Source organism: Calidris pugnax, unplaced genomic scaffold (genome assembly GCF_001431845.1).
Source record: "Calidris pugnax isolate Ruff unplaced genomic scaffold, ASM143184v1 scaffold18, whole genome shotgun sequence".
In the NCBI taxonomy this organism is placed as follows: domain Eukaryota; kingdom Metazoa; phylum Chordata; class Aves; order Charadriiformes; family Scolopacidae; genus Calidris; species Calidris pugnax.
In genome coordinates, this window is record NW_015090812.1 from 17,270,812 (window position 1) to 17,292,119 (window position 21,308).

General features: G+C 37.5%; 1 protein-coding gene across 3 annotated transcripts in view; it reads right to left on the bottom strand.

Moving 5' to 3' along the window:
• BCAR3 (breast cancer anti-estrogen resistance 3) overlaps positions 1–21,308 on the bottom strand; it is a 94,613-nt gene that overhangs the window by 46,023 nt on the left and 27,282 nt on the right. For all 3 annotated transcript variants that reach the window (XM_014939015.1, XM_014939017.1, XM_014939018.1), the window contains one exon: positions 10,324–10,363. In XM_014939015.1, the coding sequence (XP_014794501.1) occupies positions 10,324–10,363 (40 nt within the window). The remainder of the gene's footprint in view (positions 1–10,323; positions 10,364–21,308) is intronic.

The window sequence follows — 21,308 nt, forward strand, 5'->3', positions numbered from 1 at the left end:
TGGCTCCTATTTTCTTCTTTCCTGCTGATTTAGATGTCATTAGTCTAACTTCAGCTTTTCTGGAAACCATACAAGAGCTCTCTCGCATATAAAAAGAAGCCATTAACACAACTGCTAACTCCAGATTTCTGTTTTTGAAAGCCTCCCCAGTCCTGTCAAAGTAAAGTGCTTGTTTGTGTGAGACACCAAATCAAAATAAAACCAAAATAGAATTCAAAGATGAAAAAATTATTTTACTTCACCAGGATAAGTGGAGGTATTTAAAAATCAATTATTTATCTAAAACTCCTGAATACCCTAAAATACTTCACTTTTATACAAAGAGAGATTTTGGATGCATAGCACTTGAAAATAAATCTCACAAGTCACTTGGGCTCTGTCAGAGCTCAGTTTTTCAAAAGTCTTTATCAGCACGTATGACTTTGAAGAAGCCTGTCTCCCTCCCACATTTTTGCACAACACACTTTGATGAAGCAAAAGCAGCAAGCTCACCTCAGCTATATACTGCCCTTTCGGCATTCTACCAACAGAAGGATTTGAGGCCATGGAGGCAAATGACCTCTAGGGTATTCCAGATAGCCAACATAACATTATACTCCCTCATTTGTGCAGGTGCTTGCTTCCTAAATAGTACCCGACATGCAAAAATCTCAGACAAACCTGCTCTTTGACAGCACACATTAACGGATGGGATCTCAACTGAAATGTACTGATGCTCCTTCCGCTGCCCTCTCCACAGGCCATGCTGTATCTAAACAGTACGTCTCCAAAGAGGTGACATGTACAGACACACACAATGTATCACTGTTACTCTAATTATTATCCATAAACACAGCTCCAGGAGATTAGGAGCTTTACCTCCATAGGCTTTATCAGTAAGAGTACCTGAAATGCATATTAATAAGCTGCTTTCCACAAGCTTTATACTCACTCCCCCTTGTGGTTCACATGCTTATATACATTTAAAAATCAACTTCAGCAAGGCATTGCTATAAAGGAGTTAAAGTCGGCTTTTGCTATTAGTCCATCTTCAAAATTATGAAAAGGATCCAACGACCTCAGTAACTATCATCTTTAATGCATATGTGGTACAATACTCAAAGCCCAAAATGAATAGAAAAATAACTATTCCACAAAGAGAGACAGATCAGAAACAGTTAAGAAAAGATCAACACACAAGATAGTAGACTGTAGTCAGATCCCTATTGTTATTAACAGTTTAGATATCTGATATGAAAAGGAGTAAAATTCTGTGTGGCACTCATACCTTTTATATATATACACATACCTATTCTTATATTAGGTATATTAAAGTCTGCTGTAAGAATTCTAGCAGGTGCCATCACACGCAAAGATCTTTTTCTTCTCTTTGTGTCAACTGACACAAGTATTTACACAGAAATTGAGAACAGACAGAAAACCACGCTCACTTCACAGGAAGATAAAGTATTGTGCACTTTACTGCTTAACCTCTACTAATCTTCAGACCCTTTTCATTATGCATGGGGTTGCTCTTACCAAGATAGATAAAAACTTCACTACAGCTGAGGTAGAAAAAATTAGACATGGGAATATTATAATTGCACCTTTCTCTCTTCCCCATAGGTACTACTTTTGTGGGAAATGGCATGTTCTTTTCTTGCCAATGAGGCAAAATCCAGTGCCTGCTGCAATGCGATGGACTGAGTCCAGGATTACACCTTGGCTTAATTCAGTACAGTACAGTACGTTTGTTAGAAATGACCAGTCACTTCAACAACTGCTGTATCTGATAGAAGATGCAATAACCCTGTTTGCAACAAAAAAGAATCACAAATCAATGTGAACCAGAAAACGTCTTAAAAAGTAAAACCCACCCATGTTTCCTTCTTTCTTTGGAAAGTAAATGCATGTCACCATTTAATAGTATTTCCTTTCACTGTCATTTTGACTTAGGGATATTATCAATAGCAATATATAACTGTCAGCATTTGAGAGCTACAGACATTAATATTTTGAAGGAAAAGGGTAATTCATTTAAATCCAAGTTTCACAAGATTGCCAGAGCAAAATTAGAATATTTCTCCGTATCTCAAAACTTCTATCCTGTGGTTCAGGACCTTTCCAGCTTATGCTTCTCATCTGTGAATAAGGCTTAATAGTAGCTACAGATAAACCAACAAAGATATTGAAGAGATCAACTAAGTATCAATTGCAACTAGTATTGCTACTGGTGCCAAGGCAATCAGTGCAACATAATTTTATAGACAGTTTTCAACTCAAAGCTCAGTGCAATCTCTGTGCGTGTAGCGGCTTTTGATGATTCCAGATCAGACATTAAGAGTTAACGAGAAATAATACAAATAGAAGAATACAGACATTAGGAAGGTCAAATTCATGATAGGACAGATGTAAGATTAACCCCTAGCATGCCAATAAAGAGTATGCTGCTCTAAGAATTATCAACACTTTAGATTTACACCAAAGCATACTCAGCATTACAAATGATGCTCCATAAGCAAAATACCCTAAATTTCATTTCATCATCAAGGGAAGGGAATGCAAGAGCCACTGCTAAAAGACTTCACAGTAAAAACCAGAATAATTAGAAAGCCACTATCCACTTGACAGAAGTCATATAAAGATTATCATTCACAAAAGAAAACCCAACCTTTCTCAGAGTATGCTAAAAAACAACCCACAAACCTCCCAAATCATAGAGCTAATCAGGTCTTTCAGGAATCAGGGGCTGACAAACAACAAAAAGCCCCAAACAGTAACAGGCAAACTTGGGAATCTCTCTACTAGGAAAACAAGAACTAGCACAGTAGACTGAAAAGTGCATTGTCTTACAGAGCTGTAGAATCATACATCCTGCATATTTAGTGCAAACACCAGTTGAGATTTTATTCATCATTTTGCACCCAGAAGATTACAGAACTGCTGACCCATCCATCTTTTAAGAGGCTAGACTGTTGGTGAAACAAAATTCACCATGAGAAAATATTGAAACTGGGGTATAAGATTCCATCACTAATTATGGATAACTGCATTTTACCAAATAACACAAGTTTTCATTGACTCCAAACAAACGAGGCAAGATTCTAATCATGATTTTAGGGGAATTAACTACTTGAGAGCTATTGAATTTCAAGTATATATGTAACTCCTTAAGTCTTTTTTGAATTTTTCCTGGGCTTCTGAAAGCTTTTTGGAATAACTATCACACCTACTTAAAGAAATATTTGCCCCTTGTAAGTAGAGAAAGGACGTGTTGTAAGAAACAAGCCTGATATAAGGCTGAGGAAAAAATTCTACTACCCAAAACCGGACTACTACCAGAACAGGATTAAAAATACAAGAAAGGATGATTTGTCCAACTTATTGCAACAGTCAAAACTTATCCCACTAGAAAATTAAATCAAAATAACAAAAAGCAGATGGACACATGAAAAAGATGATTTACATCACATTTTAGGAAAATTTTTTCCTCAGTAACAATGAAAAGACTGTTGGACTAATCTAGTTTGCAAGGTAGAACAGATTATGTTGGGAAGCTACAGAATCTCTTTTACTGGAGGTTTTGAACAAATTAGAGTATCTATTCTAACAATCTCAGTGATTGTTGGGGTTGGGACAGATCTTCCCCACACACACACATTCTGTGCCTCTGCAGAAAAAAACCAACCGAATTTCAACGGTCAGACTTTTTTATTACTACGAAAGTTACAGTGAAATTATTATGAAAAATGTGATTTTAATAGCCATGACTCGATTAAAAAAATACACACCTATAGTGTTTTTTCCCCAGCAGAGGGCAGTGTATAACTAGCAACTACTCATCAAGCGCCAAGCCTGAAAGTTTTCATTATGACACAAATAAATATATTTAAATTGAGATTCGCTCTTACAGGATCTTATCTTTCTGAATTATACAGCTTGATACAAGAGGAAACAGCTGTGGAGTTATGTTTGTGAAGCTTCAGTTCCTACTAAGTAGAGAAACATAGGGAAAAAAGGTAAATATCTGACTGAAGTATCACTGACACCAACAATGACCTTTGAGTTGAATGACAAATCCATAACGACAAAAAGATGTGTAAAGTCAAAGTCACCTATACAAACGTACTCTTTGTCTCCTCAACAAAATATGTTCCATCAAATAATTCTATTTACTGTAGTACTGTTGCCCTTGCTGCAGTTGCAAAAACAGAAAAAAAAGAAAAGAAAGAATAGTGCTATAGATTCATGAAGAACCTCCTGATCATTTGGTGCCTTAGTGTCAGGCATTCCTTCAAGCTCAGATGCTTCATGTACAACACTGTTAAACAATGCAGAAACCCAACACACTTTCTGCTCACAAGTCATAACTTGCATCTCAACAGGCAGGTCTCCACAGGAGAGCGATACGCAGCAGCTCACAAACAGGTATACACTGTAGTTGGCAACTTTTTCACTGAGGTAGGGATGTCTCTAATGTATTTCCATGTCTAAAAATGGCTCCTTGCAATGAAATTTCAATGTCATCAGAAATCTTTCCCAAACTCTGACTACTTACCATATTGACACAGCTTTTTTTCTAAACTTTCCCAAACATACATACACACATACAAACTTTGGTTTTGATACTATTCTTAGTGTATTATCTTCTTGGCACAGCCCTTAGAATGATGAGAGTCAAACACCCACGCATATATTTGACTGGCATCCACAATATTATGAATCTGAGCAATTAACTATACGAACTGTGCATCAATAAACCTCATCATCTGATCAAAGTTCCCTGATGTTGAATTAAACCCACACAATATTGCCCTATCTTGCAAAGCTACAGATAATGACCAATACATCCACGTCATAAATATTTTATTTTCAGTTGCACTCACAAAAGCCACCATAAATGGCAATGACTTCTATGACAGTTTGCTTTCTAATAAAATCAAAGAGTAAAGAGAAGGAAAAAATTAACACTACGGAGTTGAGAGAAGCAAAAATCCTTCAGCAGAACTTCACAAGGGAATAATGTTTTTCTGCAGTTGTAACTTCCTCAGAGCAGTGACAGCTTTTTCAAGTTTCAATCTAAATATAAACTTCCCTCATGACCATGCTGTGCGGACAATCAGTCATAAATGTTGTCATTTTTCCGCTACTGGATTAAAATACAACTCCAAAACCTCAGACCATAATAATACTCACTAACTCATCATTAATAAGTATTTCTGTAATTATTAGCAGTATTTCCACAGGAAACGCTCAAAAGGTTTCCATGAAAGGAGGAAAGAAATCTGTTTTTTTTTTTCTCTCCACCCTGATACAGCCTTAATGATTATAGCCCAGACTTCTATTAAAAGATCCCAAAGTATTTATAGTGAATAGGAATGGGACAGAAAGCTATCTTTAGTTCACATGAATTTGATCAAAATGACTCACAAGAAGCTCTCTGACACACTCAAAGCTGCCAGCACTTGATCCTTTCTCCCCTGCAGGAGTCTGTTCTATGGATGTGCAGACTCAGGGTGTGGGAAGAACCTGCTGAGACTACCAATGGATCTATTATTTGGCTCATAAAACTTGTAAAAATCTCACAGAATGTACAATGTGCTATTGTGTCCGTAAATCCCTTTCATGACTTGGTTAGCAGCCTGACTCAAAGCAGTCTGGCCTGTTTTCACTTCTACCATAAAAGGGTTTTTTGAAAGAGCCATTTAACTGTGACCATGGTTTCAGCAACACTATGAAGACAAAGGAATGGTTGAAGCCATATGGACACTTCAGTACTCAGACTCCAGCAAATCAGTACTTTTTTTTTCCTCTTAGAATTTGCTTTTGCATAATTAGCTCTCTTTATATACTGAATGAACTAATACATCAATATTCAAGATGCAGGGAACTGCCACTTGTGAGCACTAATTTAGATTCAAGTATTAGAAACCATAGTGCATCTACAGAAAGCATTCTCTAAAAAAATGCCTTCAGAGGATTAATTTATAATCAGTGCTTTCTATCTCATATCTTGAACAGAATAAAACAGGAGGATAACTAATCTATTTTGCCTTTTCTCTGTCTGGAGTATAAGGAATTATTTATAGTCACCAGATTGTAGCAAGGAAAGGTTTGTATAAAACTCAAATAGATACACTCAGCTTCTAAGTTTGCCACCACGCTCTCTGACCCATACAGCAATGCCTGCTTGTAGTCGCCACTGCCACAGTAAACACTATGATATTCTTTTCACTGTGAAACAGCACACTGAAGCAAAAAAATAACCATGTTACCTTTTCTCAAACCTGAGTCAATTCTCCACACTCTATTTACAGTAGAGTCCAGTTCTGAAGAGATGTTGATCACTCCCCAGCAGGAGCACATTCTGAACAAGTATCGATTATCTTTCTTATGGGACTCACAAGAAACTGAAGGAGCATGCTTGCATCACTGCAGAAACAGTGCTGACTTGCAACTGTGAAGCTGCAGGATCAGCTCGGTGCGCAGCTTCACTTTTGAAATCTAGCTAGATTAAAACTAGCTGCTGATCTTGAAGGAGACTAGGTATGCCTGTGCAGCCTGATGAAGTGCATTACTTATGAGGATGGCACATATTTGATCATTTTGGATCTTTCAAAACAGCTGGCTACAATTAGCACATCAGCGACCAGCAAGAGTGGGGCTGCTGCCTAAGGGAAGGCTATCCAGGAGCACAGGGTGGGCAACAAGCTCATCAACAAGGTGCGGTCCAACAGCACCAAGATACAAACAAGCTGAGCAGGGTGATGACACAAACAGTGGCAAGCAGGTCAAGGAAGGTGATTCTCTCCCTCTACTCCACTCTGGTGAGACCCCCCCTGGAGTAATGCGTGCAGCTCTGGAGCACCCCAACATACAACGGACACGGTCCTCTTGGAGCAAGTCCAGAGGAGGGCCACAAAGATGATCAGAGGGCTGGAGCACATCTCCTATGAAGACAGACTGAGAGGTTGTTCAGCCTGGAGAAGAGAAGGCTCCAGGGAGACCTTCCAGGGACCTTCCAGTACTTAAAGGGGGCCTACAGGAAAGATAGACAGGGACTTTTTATCAGGGAGTGTAGTGATAGGACAAAGGATAACAATTTTAAACTGAAGGAGGATAAATTTAGATGAGATACTAGGAAGAAATTCTTTACTGTGAGGGTGATGTGACACTAGAACAGGTTGCCCAGAGAAGTTGTGGATGCCCAATCCCTGGAAGTGTTCAAGGACAGGTTGGATGGGGCTTTGAGTAACTTGGTCTAGCGGGAGGTGTCACTGCCCATGGCAGAGATGTTGGAACTAGATGATCTATAAGGTCCCTTCCAATCCAAATCATTGTATGATTCTATATCAGTCCAGTGCGTCTCAGGCAAGACAGTGTAACAGGCCAGGTCCAAGGTCCATCCAGGGCTTCCCACACAGCCCTTCAGGAACAGGGCTAGGGGCAGACACACCTAAGACACATCCCAGGCAGGGTCTGAAGCCCAACTTAATTGGAGCCCTTGTTGGTGAAGGTTCTAAGTGAGGCTAGTCAGGACACTTAAGGCAAATTAGCGCCCTCAGGGCCCTGACATAGCACGCTTTGCTTAGGACCGTAACTGTTGGGTAAAATCACCAGCAGCCAGGCTACCCTAACTTAAAATTTGTGCCATGTACTACTTTTCAAGATAATGCAATTTTATACAAGGCAAATTAATCCAAAGTCTTTCTCCTCTTTACAGTCTGAACAGCAAGATGAGAGAAACAAGCATCATTATTATGACTTTGTGTACAATTAGCTTGTTTTAGTGTAAGTTTTGATGTATGCTTGATACATCATACATACTTAACACTTAAGTCTACATGCATTTTCAGTCAGTCCATCAACATTTCTATGCCTAGAGACAATACTAACTATATTTTCCTGTGCATCAGAAATATGAATCTGTCTCTCAGAACTTTGGTATGCTGAATCAGCAGAATGGATTCCCAAAAGTGCTCCTGTTTTCTCCCTCTTCTATTATTATCTCTTCCCCGTTTTTTCCACCACTTAAGCAACAACTGTCAATGCCTACCCAACTGGCACCAACCCTGCTTGCTCAAACTAAGTATGCACACACTGTATGTCAAATAGACTTGTGCAAATAGCAATGTTAGTACAGTCATAGTGAGATGCTACAGAAGTCTATTCTTTCAGCTTCGTAACTTGAGTAGGTTGGTATTCTGCAGTTTATACCTAACTTAACACTGCCATCATAATTTATTCAGAGAGCTGGAAAATTTATAAACATTAATATAATAGTTACCATAAGGTAAGTTATACAAGACAATGAACACATACATGCTGAAATTTAACCCAACAAAGTGGGTTCCAAGATCCTGTTGTCATGAATTCAGGCACATCTTTTACAGCTATAATAAACTGATAAAAAATTATTGATAGGATTCCTCCTTTATTTGGCATTATTGATAATTTTTTGTGTAATGATATATTTTTGGAATCAGTTTTTTGGGGAGCTGTATTTATTAGAAAGCAATTTCTGCACATATTTCAGAACTGCAGTTTAAGATTTCTTGTGTAAAATTCCTGTTATAATACCATTGAACTGGGGACCAAACTCATAGTTCACTGAAGATACGGATATAGACAGGAAAATCTGAAAGAGGAAGGAGAAAAGAAGGGGATCGTAACCCTTGTGTTCTCCCTCATAAGTCTCTTTTCCCCAGGCTTTCCTCACCAACATCAAAGTTTTAATAACTAAGCCTAGCATCACTGCTATTGACAAGAGTCCAAGACAAGCTTCTACTAGAAAAGTTAAAAAGATCAGAAACCACATTTATAATACAGAACTTGCTGCAACAAGACAAGACACACATATTGATGAATTGGCGCCTGAAACCTCTGCTTTCTACTTGGCCATATTATTAAAATGGTAACAATGTACTCTGTACAGGATAGTGCAAGATACACAGTAAATTAAATACAGCAATTAACATGTCCACCACTTTGTTGCCTTTGGCATCCCCTCTTCTACCCTCTTCAGAAGGCTCTTGGCCTTCTCTGTCTCTGCTACTTCTTTACCACATCCCAACTTTATGCTGGGATTGAGGCCAGGGACTTTGCAACACTGAGCTAACTGTTCAGAGCAGAATTCCAGCAGCAGCCCTCAGAGACCCTTTTCCACACACCTTCCCGTTCTGCTCTGCCCCTTCTCTTCTTCCAAACCCTAATTCCTGCCTCCACCCCAACCCAAGGCAGAAAGTCCAGCAGAGGACCCCTCCGTACTTTCAGGCACAATAATTCTCGGCACTTTCCTTTTTCAACACTGCATTATGCTCTCCTAGTTTACTTCTTCAATCAACCTGAACCCTAACCTGGGCACCTCTCCATTTCCCTCAACTATGAACACCCACCGAGGGAATTGTAGCAGAACTCACTTGACTGACTCTCAGTCTCTTCCTCACTTGAACTTTAACCCAAAGCAGAAATTCAGGTTTCCGAGAAATTCAGGCTGTCCACATGAATAGCTACAGAAATATCCTACATTCAAAGATAACCTGTGTTTATCAGACACTTTTCAGAAGATTACAGTCTTCTAAGAGACAGGGAACAAAGCCCAACAATTACAGAAGCCCATTGTTGAGAAACTTGACATAGAAGCCAGATTCTTTCAAGGTTCTGAGAAATACTATTCACTTAAATGAAACATGCTGAAAGGTACTAATTCAGTGGAAATTACCGCACTGCAAGACACTCTCAGTACAGAATCACATCCCTAAGATTTCTTCTGAAGTTTCTATATTGTAAATCCAGGACTGATTTTTGAATAAAATTTATGAATGCTCCAGAGTATTTTTTACTTACTCTAACAAAATACACATTTATATATTCTTCCAGCACTCTGATCTTGTACAAAAGGAATACAGAACTTACAATTTTGACAGGATTCCAGTTACTTTTTGGACCAGAATTGAATTTTTAACTGTAATGTTAGTAACTATATTTCTAAAACCATAAACCTAAATCTGACATTTTTACGATCTTTTCAGATGTGTTCCTTTACTTCCCCAGAAATCCATAAGCAAGAAATATGGATTCTTTTAATATGTTAACAAAGGTAAAATCATAGGTAGTCACCATGTAACCGAAAAGAAGTCCTAATATAAAAACGTAACCTACCCCCCACAGCACAATGCCCACAAGAATTTCACTGAAGCAGAAAATAGTCTGACATATATAATTAGTTTTTCTGTAGCAAAAGATAGAAAGAAACACTATTTAATTACAAATGACTGGAAATCCTCTGGCAGTGCTAGTTGTATAATGAATAAAATATTTTGAAGGTAAAAAATGGTACCTTACCTTAACGTATTCCAAAGTAGGATCCAGAATATTCTGATCTCTGTAAGAAAACGGGGCGAGGAGGGAGGAAGGACACAAACAAAAACCAAATGGTGAGTCCAAATATAATCTCATACTAAAGGGATGCATTCATATGAGCAATAGGCTACTAGATCTTGTTAAAATCCTCGTTAAAAACCATGTGTTATATCTAGATGGCCTATGCAATCTAAGTTTTACCAAATATATAAACCACTGATTTCTTCTAGAAGGTCAGGTAGTGGAGCCACTAGTAATTAATTTGGGAAATAATATTAATTATACAGTTTTAAGCAAAGCAAAACAATCTTGACATTTCAAAAGGTGGCTGAAAATACTTATATACCACCTAAAACATTTGAAGTACATTTTAAAGAGACCTCTCCCAGTGGCTTCTAAAGTTATTTCTTTGCTTGTATGTTTTCCCATTTAAGCTACTGATAGCATAAAGAGGGCATTGCTAACACAAGAAAGTACAAAGCAAAACATTCACTTTTTATAGAAACAAAGAAAAGAATTAATAGATTTGCAATAGTAAAATATTTTATTTTACATTTGGAAAAAATAATTACGGTTCTTGCACTCTTTTAAAGGTTTTCCAAATTATCATAATTTCAACATTACAATTATTTGAAAGCTGGATAATCAAGTCATTGCCCTATTTTAAAAAGAAAAGATATCTTTGCATATTTTCCATACATACAGTTGACAAAGGGCACATAGAAGCCTAAGTGAAGAGCCCTGTGATCAACTACAACTCTTTCCATAAACAGAAACAAAAATAAACATACGTTTTCAAGGGGTTTTGAATATCTACTTTTACTTGAGAACTAGCAGGTTAACAGAGTTTGCAGTACATGACCGGATGCTTTCTACAGAACCTGGGAGGACATACAAGGTGCTGCCTTAAATATAAATGTGTAACAGGCACAATGAAAACCATGTAAACTTACAGAGAGATGGGGAGCTTGTTAATATCAGTCAAGTTTGCCACACAGACAACATATGCCCCATACATTTAGAAACAGAATCCAGTTTAGTGGAAGTTTGTCACGATGACATAACACTGGAAAACTAATAAGCACCTTCCTATATGCAGAAATTGGGCTATGCTGGAATCAACCAACCCAGAATACAGTTCTCTAAATTCCCTGTGCTGTTTTGAATGTAATTGTGTATCGCCTGAAACTAAGTTGTTATTTCATACTCAGTTTTTAGTCTGGTTCCCTAACAGCTTTTGATCCAGAATACCTATACCAAGGCAAAACAGAGCCCATAAATGATGGTGCTCAGCTGTTCAGGCTGTATCATGCGTTACTGTTTCATATTATCCCAGTACTTATCAAAGGTCAAGTTCCATTCCCAGCTCGGCTTAAAAAAATAACGGCAATAATGCTGTCAAATTCAATGGAAATAGAATATGGACCATTTGAAACTGTTCCCTAGTCAACAGACTAAGAAGGGGAAGCTTGGTAACCATACACACATAAAACATGTAGAAACGTATCAGTGAAAACAGGGGTGAAGCAGAGAGGAAAAAGAAAAAAGTTTCATTCTCAACACTTTGCAATTTGACTAGGAAAAAATATCCCATTCTTAATCAGTTCAGCAAAGTCATTAAGCATGGCTAAACTCTTCTCACATTTAAATGATGTGGGAAGTTGTGCCAGCACCAAATGTTTCAGAAAAAGCATTCAGTTCTTCCCTTGCCTGTGGAAATTTTCAGGACAAAGGGTCTACCAGCACTGCATATGCATCACGCTCCAGAAGAATGAACCTGAGCACTAACAACTTGTTTACTTGCTTATTTGGCAGTGTGTACATTTTTTTATGGTCTGCATTTACAAACTCCGCTCCTGCAGACTAGCTTTGTTACGGACTCCACTGTTCCCACCACAGGTACATGATAAAAGATCTTTAGGACAGATCAAGCCAAAGCAAAATGAAAGAAGTAGAAAAACTTTAAGACAAAAGAGTCTATATAAAGCAGGAAAACCAGAAGAAAGAGGTAAAAAAGGTGACCTACATTTCCTTCACCGTCCACATGACAAAAGTGTTTTGAAAATTTTGGCTTTAGGAAATGGATGGTGTAACAGATCTCTTCACAAGTACTACAATATTTAATCTGGTAGACTGTTACACACCAAAATGTAGGAAACCCTACAATTCACCACAAGCACAGGTTATACGTAAAGATGTTCATGCTGTAGCCCTCAGATACCGTTCTCCTGCCAGATCAACCCCTCTCTCTCCCCACCTTCCCTTGTTGTCTAAGTCTTAATCTTTGTGCAAATTTTTTTGAAGTTATCTTCAAGGAGTGGTAGCTTTCACTGATGTGCAATAACTAGTAAAGGTTAAATAGTGCATTTTCCTGTTATTCAATTCCACCATAACACTGCCACATTATATGCAGAAACCCAGATTTAGCAATTAGCCCAAATAACTAGGAACTAACCAAATAACTAGATCACAAAGCTAACTACTGAATCTCAGCTCTCTGTTAGCAATGATGATGTGCTCTTTTATGCCATATGCTCCCAGCAAAGGAAATCTGTGATGTCAGGAACCTAAGAAAAATAAAAAGTACTTCTTTTCCCTTTCATTTTCCCTCTCAAGGAATTTTAATAAAAATGGTGAACCCACAATCTCATTTCATGTATTAAAGGATTGCAGAAAAAAATTAATACTTTCAGATAACTACCAGATCAGAAGAAAGATACTTGCAGGCTCTGCAATCAACTCAACTGAAGGTTTGTTTCAATAATACTAAATTCTTCATCTTTCATCAGATTACCTTTCAAGTAATGCTAATGCGTATCTTCATAATAAGCTTGACTTTACATCTGTATTCATTTGCATCTGTTTACCTACAACATGTATGTATTACAGTCTGCACAGAAGTCAACCATTACTGTGTAAACTGTGGGTTCACAGACTGGGTTTTATTACACATTTTGGCTTCCTAATAATAAGATAAGCCTTACATCCATCCACATAAAAAGCACATTTAATGCTGAAAGATGTCACCTGGCACAGAGAAGCTTTCAGAAGACCTCAAACTAAGTTGCTGGATAAGGGCTGCAGTAGGACACACAGTATTGACTTCATGCTCTTTACATGCGCATTCTGTCACAGAAAGGAATTTAAGAAAGAGATGCAAACACACTCCCACATCCATTGCGGGTATTCACATTGCTGCCAGACTCCATCTCCTCATTTCATGACAAAACAAAGTCCCTTTCCACTATTTTTTTTGCTCACAGAAAGACAAAAAAAAAAAAAAAAAAAAAAAAAAAAAAAAAAAAAAAAAAAAAAAAAAAAAAAGAAAAAAAAAGAAAAGAAAGATAAAAGTGCCTGACTTGATACATGTATTTAAGCCATTCTCCTGAGTAGTGCAAGTCCTCTGTTGACCCTCCTCCACATCCACAAGGTCTGTGTGAAAACTGTAGTAGCATAAACACTTCTCCAGTAATAATTCATCACTAAAAGAAAGCAGTTAGTCATCACACTCTTAACCTTCCCCATTCTGAGGCTGTCCTAGCCAGAAACACATTCTTTCTAGAGCATCCCTACTGACATCTGACAACACCTTTCTCTGCTGGCTGATCTTGTAGACATACAACCCTTTAATCTCTCCCCAAAAGTCCTTGGAAGCTATCTCGAATTCTTTTCAGTCCAGCTACAAGATTCTTATGAGAATTATGAGGGTTTTTCCATGTATGGGTTTCTTACTGATATTGCCAAGAAAATATATAGAGCTTGAAAGTCAGGCATGGAGCTCCAGCAACCCTACAAAAAGATGAAGATGACAGATGAAGAGAGCATGTGGAGCCACTATTTTGCTCTTCTTCCCCCAAAATAAAATCCGTTGCAATAATGCTGGGTGTCATACTGTTTGGAAGTGACTCTGAGCAAGTACTGATACCTTTCGACACTGTGAGAACCAATGCAACTTCTCAGAAAACAAGTATTATCATTATATGTAGACCCTTTCAAGATACAGCTAAGCTGACAAAAGTAAGAAAAGGAAATGGAATTCAGATGTTATTGGATGCTATTCTTCCACTTCCCAACACCTCTAAATAACAAATGTGTGGGAAGAATTTAAAAAAAAAAAAAAAGAAAAAGCTTCTGAAGCTATCAACATCAGTAGTGATCGGCTAAAATGAAGAAAAAAAATCCCTATAAAAACCTGAATTGTACTTCTGGTGTGACAAACTAAATATTGCCATACCACCAACTTCAAATTCTGCACTGATTTTAAGACAATGAGCAACCAAACATGAAAATTTGGTAAAAAAACCCATTGAAGTCTGAACAATTAGTCACTCTTTTAAAAATATTTGATAAAATTGTTATGTACTCGCAAGCAATCCTACAACTTAAAAGCTGAATTCTGGAGTTCAACCCCAACAAAAATTATTTGGTTCAGTGGGTGCAAGACAATAGCCAGAATCTCGGTAACTCAGTAACAGTCATTTATTTTCAAACTCGGAGGTTTGTCCAATAGTTCTCTATAGAACTGCTTCAATAAAGAACTTTTAAGCAGATATCCTGTAATCTTTAGCTGTTGATTCTACGAAAACCTCCACTTTTCTACTACCAATCGCACATTACCCTCTCTCATTATTGTTGCTGTAAAGAATCCTGCAACATATGACCTGAACAAACTAAGCCATATTAAAGCATCTGCTTTCTCCAGGCCTTTGGCATCATCACAGATGTATCAGTGACAATTATAAATCAGCTGTGATAACTTTAACAAAATTTAAGCATAGACACAACAGTATTATCAGAGATGACCAAATCCTCATCATCATTCAACTATCGTATGGATACTCTTACAGTGATAGAAACTACTGAGTGGCCCTGGAGCAGCTTTGTGCTGCTTTTTAATATTTTATAAATATACTTATGGGAAAAACATTAGGACACATTGCCAGTACTTGATGTATGAAAGTATGTTTGTTTGTTTATTTTAAAGTGACCTTTGCTAGGGACATTTTCAAAAGCATCTCCTTGCTACTACATTGAAAGAGTGATTCCGAGAACAATCTTCTCAATAGTGCCAACGTCAACAATGTCAATGCCAAATCAGAGTGAAGACAATACAGGCTCAAAGGGAGCCTGTACTGAAAATGTACCAACAGACAGAACGAACTGCTATAAAGAGACCAGATGGGATGAAATGTCTTCTTCAGTTTGTGTCTTTGAAATCTCTCCATCTATGTAGATTTAAGAAATACACTACTACTTAAGTATGAAGCTGCAAGTTTGAGCGTGCTTGGCATACTGTGTTTAAGTATATGTACTGCAGTTATTTGTACTGTAAACTAGAGTAAAAGATCCAGTGATTTTATCCTCCAGCAGCTTCTGCTTCACACACACACTCCTACTACATTCCTAAGGCCATTCCACCCTTCTGTCTACAGCTGCACAACACCATGGACGTGACTCATTCAAACACCAGTGGAAACAAGTGCAAAGTGCTATGACTAACTGTGTAATGACCTGCAGTTCACACAAGAACAGTAGGGACTCTTCAGTAATTAAAACTCAAGAAAAGATACAATGTACTTTCCTCTGAATGAAATTAAATCTCATATTTGTTCTGAGTGCCCCTGCAGAGATAATGTTACAGCCATTTACTTTTACCACTTCAATCTTTTGCATCCCCCCAACTTGCTCCATCTTAACCTCTCACAGCAGAAAAATCTACCCCATTTTTTTCCACCTTTCCAAATCAATTTCTACTTCTGCATCACATACAGTACTGGTCTATACAACCTGTCCAAAAGCTCAGACTAGGCACTCCCATTCTTTTTTCTTTATTTTCCTTAGCATTTAGGAATCCCAGAGCCAAAATCCTGTTCTTCAAAGCACTTCTTAAATCTTCTGTTCTCAAGACTATTACAACGTCATGAAAGTAAGACTATTGCTCATCCAAAATGATCACTGTTTCTACAGACTTCTCTATATATGTACTGTTGTCTATCAACTTATACCTTCAGCTAGCTACTCTTTACAGTAAGTGCTTTAGTTCCTGTAGTTATTCAGAATCCAGCTCTGCAAATTTTTAAGTGTTCAGAAATAATTTAACCTTGCAAAATAAACATGCACATTCCCAAAAGACTGGCAAAGGCTCAGTAGAATCACAGACTCTACCAATTCACCTGAAATTCATGTAAATTCACAAAGCATGGTCGTCACCGGGTTGACAGGAGGCAAATTGAGGAAGCGATATGGCACTTGGTAGAAGTGAATAGGGCTCTACAGAATCTTTACAATAGAGACCAGGAAACAGCAGAGCTAGGAGAAAAATTTGGGTGTGATGGAAGGAGTAATTCAAGAAATGTTCCACAACGTGCAGTGTCCTCTGCTCAAAAAAAGAATGAGCCTGAAAACACAGAAGTTTACAGGAAGTTTTTGAAAAATAACATACACTCATTTTGGTTGGGACTGTGAGGAATTTGGGCTCAAGTCTACCTGGCAAGTCATTCACTAACAATAAGATCCTGATCCACAAGTAATTTAAAACATGATATGACTGTGTCCATCCCATGTGGCACTTCAGTTCCTCTGCTCAGGAGCTGAAGGCCCGGGGTTTAATAATCTCCAATACTGGAAAGATGGTCTCTCTTTTTGAGATATTTTGTCCTGTTCCCTTTATCTCCCTTCCCCAAGATCCCACATGGGCAGGCTTCTGATAATTGTCACCTGCAGCCAAGTTTCCAGAATGCCCATAAAAACCAAGAAGTGAAACTTTGGTTCTGCACGTCTATGTCAAGCTAGCAAAGACAGCAGATGTAAGCATCAAATGGGAACAAAGGGGTAAAGTGTTGAGTAGAACTTCACAACAGAAGAATCTGACACCGACAATGGACAGAAGGGCTGGAAAGGCAAGGCAGACAAGTCAAACCAGAAATGACCGCCAAAAGTTCAAGGATAAGAGGATTTGGTACTGAATGTAAGCAGAGAACATTAGCTATTCTCTGCTTATACAATAAAGCATTCCTTCTACCACAAACATCTACCAACTTTAGCAGTTAGCTCTGTTCCACCTCTGAGACAGCCAAGGTCAGATTTGCAGGTGCGTATGTGAACAGGACAGGACAGATGAAGAGAAAGAATGGGAAATTCTGGGACAAAAAGCATGAAGTTTTGGCAACATCTAAGGAATACTTCCTTTTGAACAACTGTTTATGTGCACATGGAAGAAGTCAACAAGATATTCAGTAGCCTGAAATACACCATGCTTGTCTTACTCTTGTTAAAAAATCACAACCACAAACTCACAGTCTGGTTCAGGTTTTTTGGAAAACAAAACTCATACTAGGAGGAAGTTTCAGGCATTACACCAAAACTGTAACTATTTTTACTTTAAAAATTCTGTGGTTTTATAATAATTTCCTCCCCACCTTACTCTAAAATTTAAAGGGAAGCAAGTGTCTTCTTCCTGTTAATCTTACAAATATTTGCATACCTGGAGAACTACACTGCATTCTATAAACCCAACATACAGTATTATTTACTTTTCTCCACAAAGGAAACATGTGAAATACTTATTTTACTTGATATATTCAAATATTAACTTGATAAAATTTTATTTTTATTTTAATTTTCAAAGTGCATCTACCCATATGCTCTAAGTGCTCACACAGCACTCATATAAGAAAGTAACCAAAAATTAAAATTATCCAACAAATAACATTTTCAAAATCACTAGTTAGAACAAAATAACTGCTGTCTAAACACTCAACCCACCCCATTCTCAGAACCCAAAAGAAAACAGAATTTGCAGCATCTGGAGAAGCAAAACAGACTGTAAATTCTGACAAGGAAGAAGCAACCCCCTTTATAGCATGCTCCTCACCAAGTACTGCCTTGCCTGGTCTTTTCCCTTATAAATCATCTGTCAATTCAAGGACATCAGCAGGTCTCATCTGTTGTGGTAATACCACTAAGAGAAAAGGAAAAGTTTCGGGAACCCAGAATCCAGCTATTAATGGTTTTATACCTCAAGACTAACACCCTGCTGACACCTTCCAAATGCACTGCCCACCAAGGACAAGATCCTGCAGAGGACAATAAGCCTGCTTAACTTTAGGCTGATCAGGTTACCCTATTAATGCCTTTGTACTAGTCAAGTTTAAAATTGACTTTTCTTTTCCCCCCCTGCACAGTTACATAAGATGACACAAGTATGCAAGTCTCACCCAGCTAAACACGCACAGCCTTGAAGATCAGAAATTTTGAAAAGTACAGAACATCCTAAACGACCAGATAAACTAATCTACTCTAGAATAACTTTGCTGCAGCAATAGAAAGTCCAATGCTAGATGATAGCACTTTATCTGAAACAATAGGGAGAAAAAAAGCTGACAGAAAAATAAGAGGAAAAAAAAAAAGGTCTGCTGACCAGTACTCAGACTAAGAGTCTGAAGTCTAGCCAGATATACAGTTGGACACACCTATCATACTTTCAGAACTACAGAAGCTAAGTGCACTTTTAGCGTCTGTATGTAGATACTTAGAACTACTCTATAAAATACATTTTAGTTTACAGGTTATTTCCCACATTTTGATCTTTTGCAACAGGGTTCAGTGAGCACTGGGAGACGTTAGCGCTGCTGGTTTGCCCATTTCGTCAGTGAAAGAATCAAGTTAACCACAACCTGCCCACCCCATCCCCAATTCAATTTTTCTAACATGCCTGAACCATGTTAAAAAGATGTTGGATATGAATAGTTCCTGTTTGAGATTTTGGTAGATCTGCCTACAAAAAGGAAGGGTCTGTAGCCACGTCAATAAAAACAGCAGTAGTGCTGTAGCTACAATTGCATTCTGGACTTGAAGCATAGCCAGGAATTTCCAGGGCTTATATACACAAAACTAAAACAGAAGAAAAGGAGAAAAGATCAAAATTATAGCTCTGTAGTTAAACTCCATGCTTTGAAATATAGAAAGAGTTAAAAGTAGCTTTAAAAACAGGGAGGGGAAAATCTAATTCTGACCAGCTGGTATGTCAGAACCTCTCATGAACAGTGATAAAACAAAGCATCTAAGGCATTATACATCATTTAGAGAAATGCACAAAGTATTCTGATTCCAACCTGTTCCAACAATACAGCCCTAATGTTTATCAGTGACTCTATTTCTGAAATCTCAATATAGACAAAAAATGTAATTTGAACAAAAAATTATCTTTGCAAGTATGAACAGATGAAATGGTTACTGGAAAGACAGCTAGTAAACAGGAATTAAATCAGCATATATTCATAAACATCCTGTATAACAGAAAACAGCCAGTGTAAATTAATGTCAACTTTGTCTGAAGGCTTTAATTAGCATGAAAACTTAGTGTGATCATTTCTGGCAGATGGTATGCTTCAACACTTCCAAGGGGAACACTTCCATCTTCAGCAGAGGGAAGATAGTAATTTAATGCAAATGCAAGACCACACAGTTTCTACTAAAATATCCAATGTTCTACTCTTCAAAGAGTCCCACACTACACATACAGAGCAAGGACAAAATTAAGTCATCTTTCCATCAAATGCTAAATTTCTCATACATGTACTTTTATCAGTCAAGTATCTTTTCTTAAAAATCCAAGTTGGATGCACATGACACACTAAGGGCTTTAAACAGGCATGTTACTCTACAAATTGCATAAAAAAATTAATAACCTTATTCATAAGAAATTGTGTCTAGCTTTGATTTTACTACTGTGCTAGATTATCTGTCCTGAAATTTGTATTAAATCCCTTCAAAGCATCATGAAGAGAAAAAATAAAACCAACAATGCCAACTTTGTGCAAATCTGGATCATATTTCTGGCCTCTTAACAGTTTATAATTTCACACCAGAGCTGTTATTAAGCTGAATTTCAATTTTGTTGCAAAGCCTGTTTGTTTCAACAGGAATGCAGGCTGTGTTTTTTCCTATTTCTTTGCAGGCAATAGAGGAATTGCCACTATTGAGAAAGAAGTATCTTTTTTCTTTCCTTCACCATGCTTTAAACTGATTGTGAAGATCACATTTTTATTAGCCTGATTCTCTAAGAACACAAATTGTATTATTTCTCTCCACACAAAACAACTTTGGAACTAATGACCTGTTTGACTGTGGGGTATCAAATATTTCTTTCTCACAATTTCAAAAAATAAGTGGCTAGAGGCAACAGAAGGAATGATTTCCTCCATGACAACTTGCTAAGAGGAAGACTGTGTCACAAGGTTCAAAATTTATTAGTCAGAGAATCCATGCAAAAAGAAAGGCTATGACTATCCTAGCTGTGGAAAAAGTCTTTGTTGATGTTTATTCTATACTTAATACTGAAGAATACATGCAGCACCACCCATGACTATGGAATGGATTTTTGTGTGTCTTGTAAAAGTATTAATTTCAAATCAAAACCCCAACTGGAGGAAAAATTTTCAGAATATGCTCCTCATTCTTCTTCTTTTCCTGGTATGTGGATTGGATTACCAATAATAGATAGTATATATGCAGACCTATTGAAATTCAAACAAAACATAAGCCAATATGAAAAACATGTTTCTTGGAATCAGACTCTGTCAGTTTTTATGAAACTGTTAGATTGGGTTTTTTATTAGGAATTTTTACAAGTAAAATCAAAGCTAGATACAATTTCTTATGAATAAGGCTATTAATTTTTTTATGTAATTTGTAGAGTAACATGCCTGTTTAAAGCCCTTAGTGTCTCATCAGCATCCTCGTACAGCGATACAGAATAGTATAGCTGGCAGCTGGCAGACAATCCAAGAAGCAATTACTTGTTCTGCTACCTCTTGCAAACACTGCCTCATGAAACAGAGAGCATAGGATCAGTACTGGAATCTACTTCTGCTTTGGAATATTTGCAAAAGATTCTTTGCAAAAAACCTTTGCTCCATTCCATCTTCTTAACAACCCTCAGAAAATCCTTGCATCTCTACATGAGG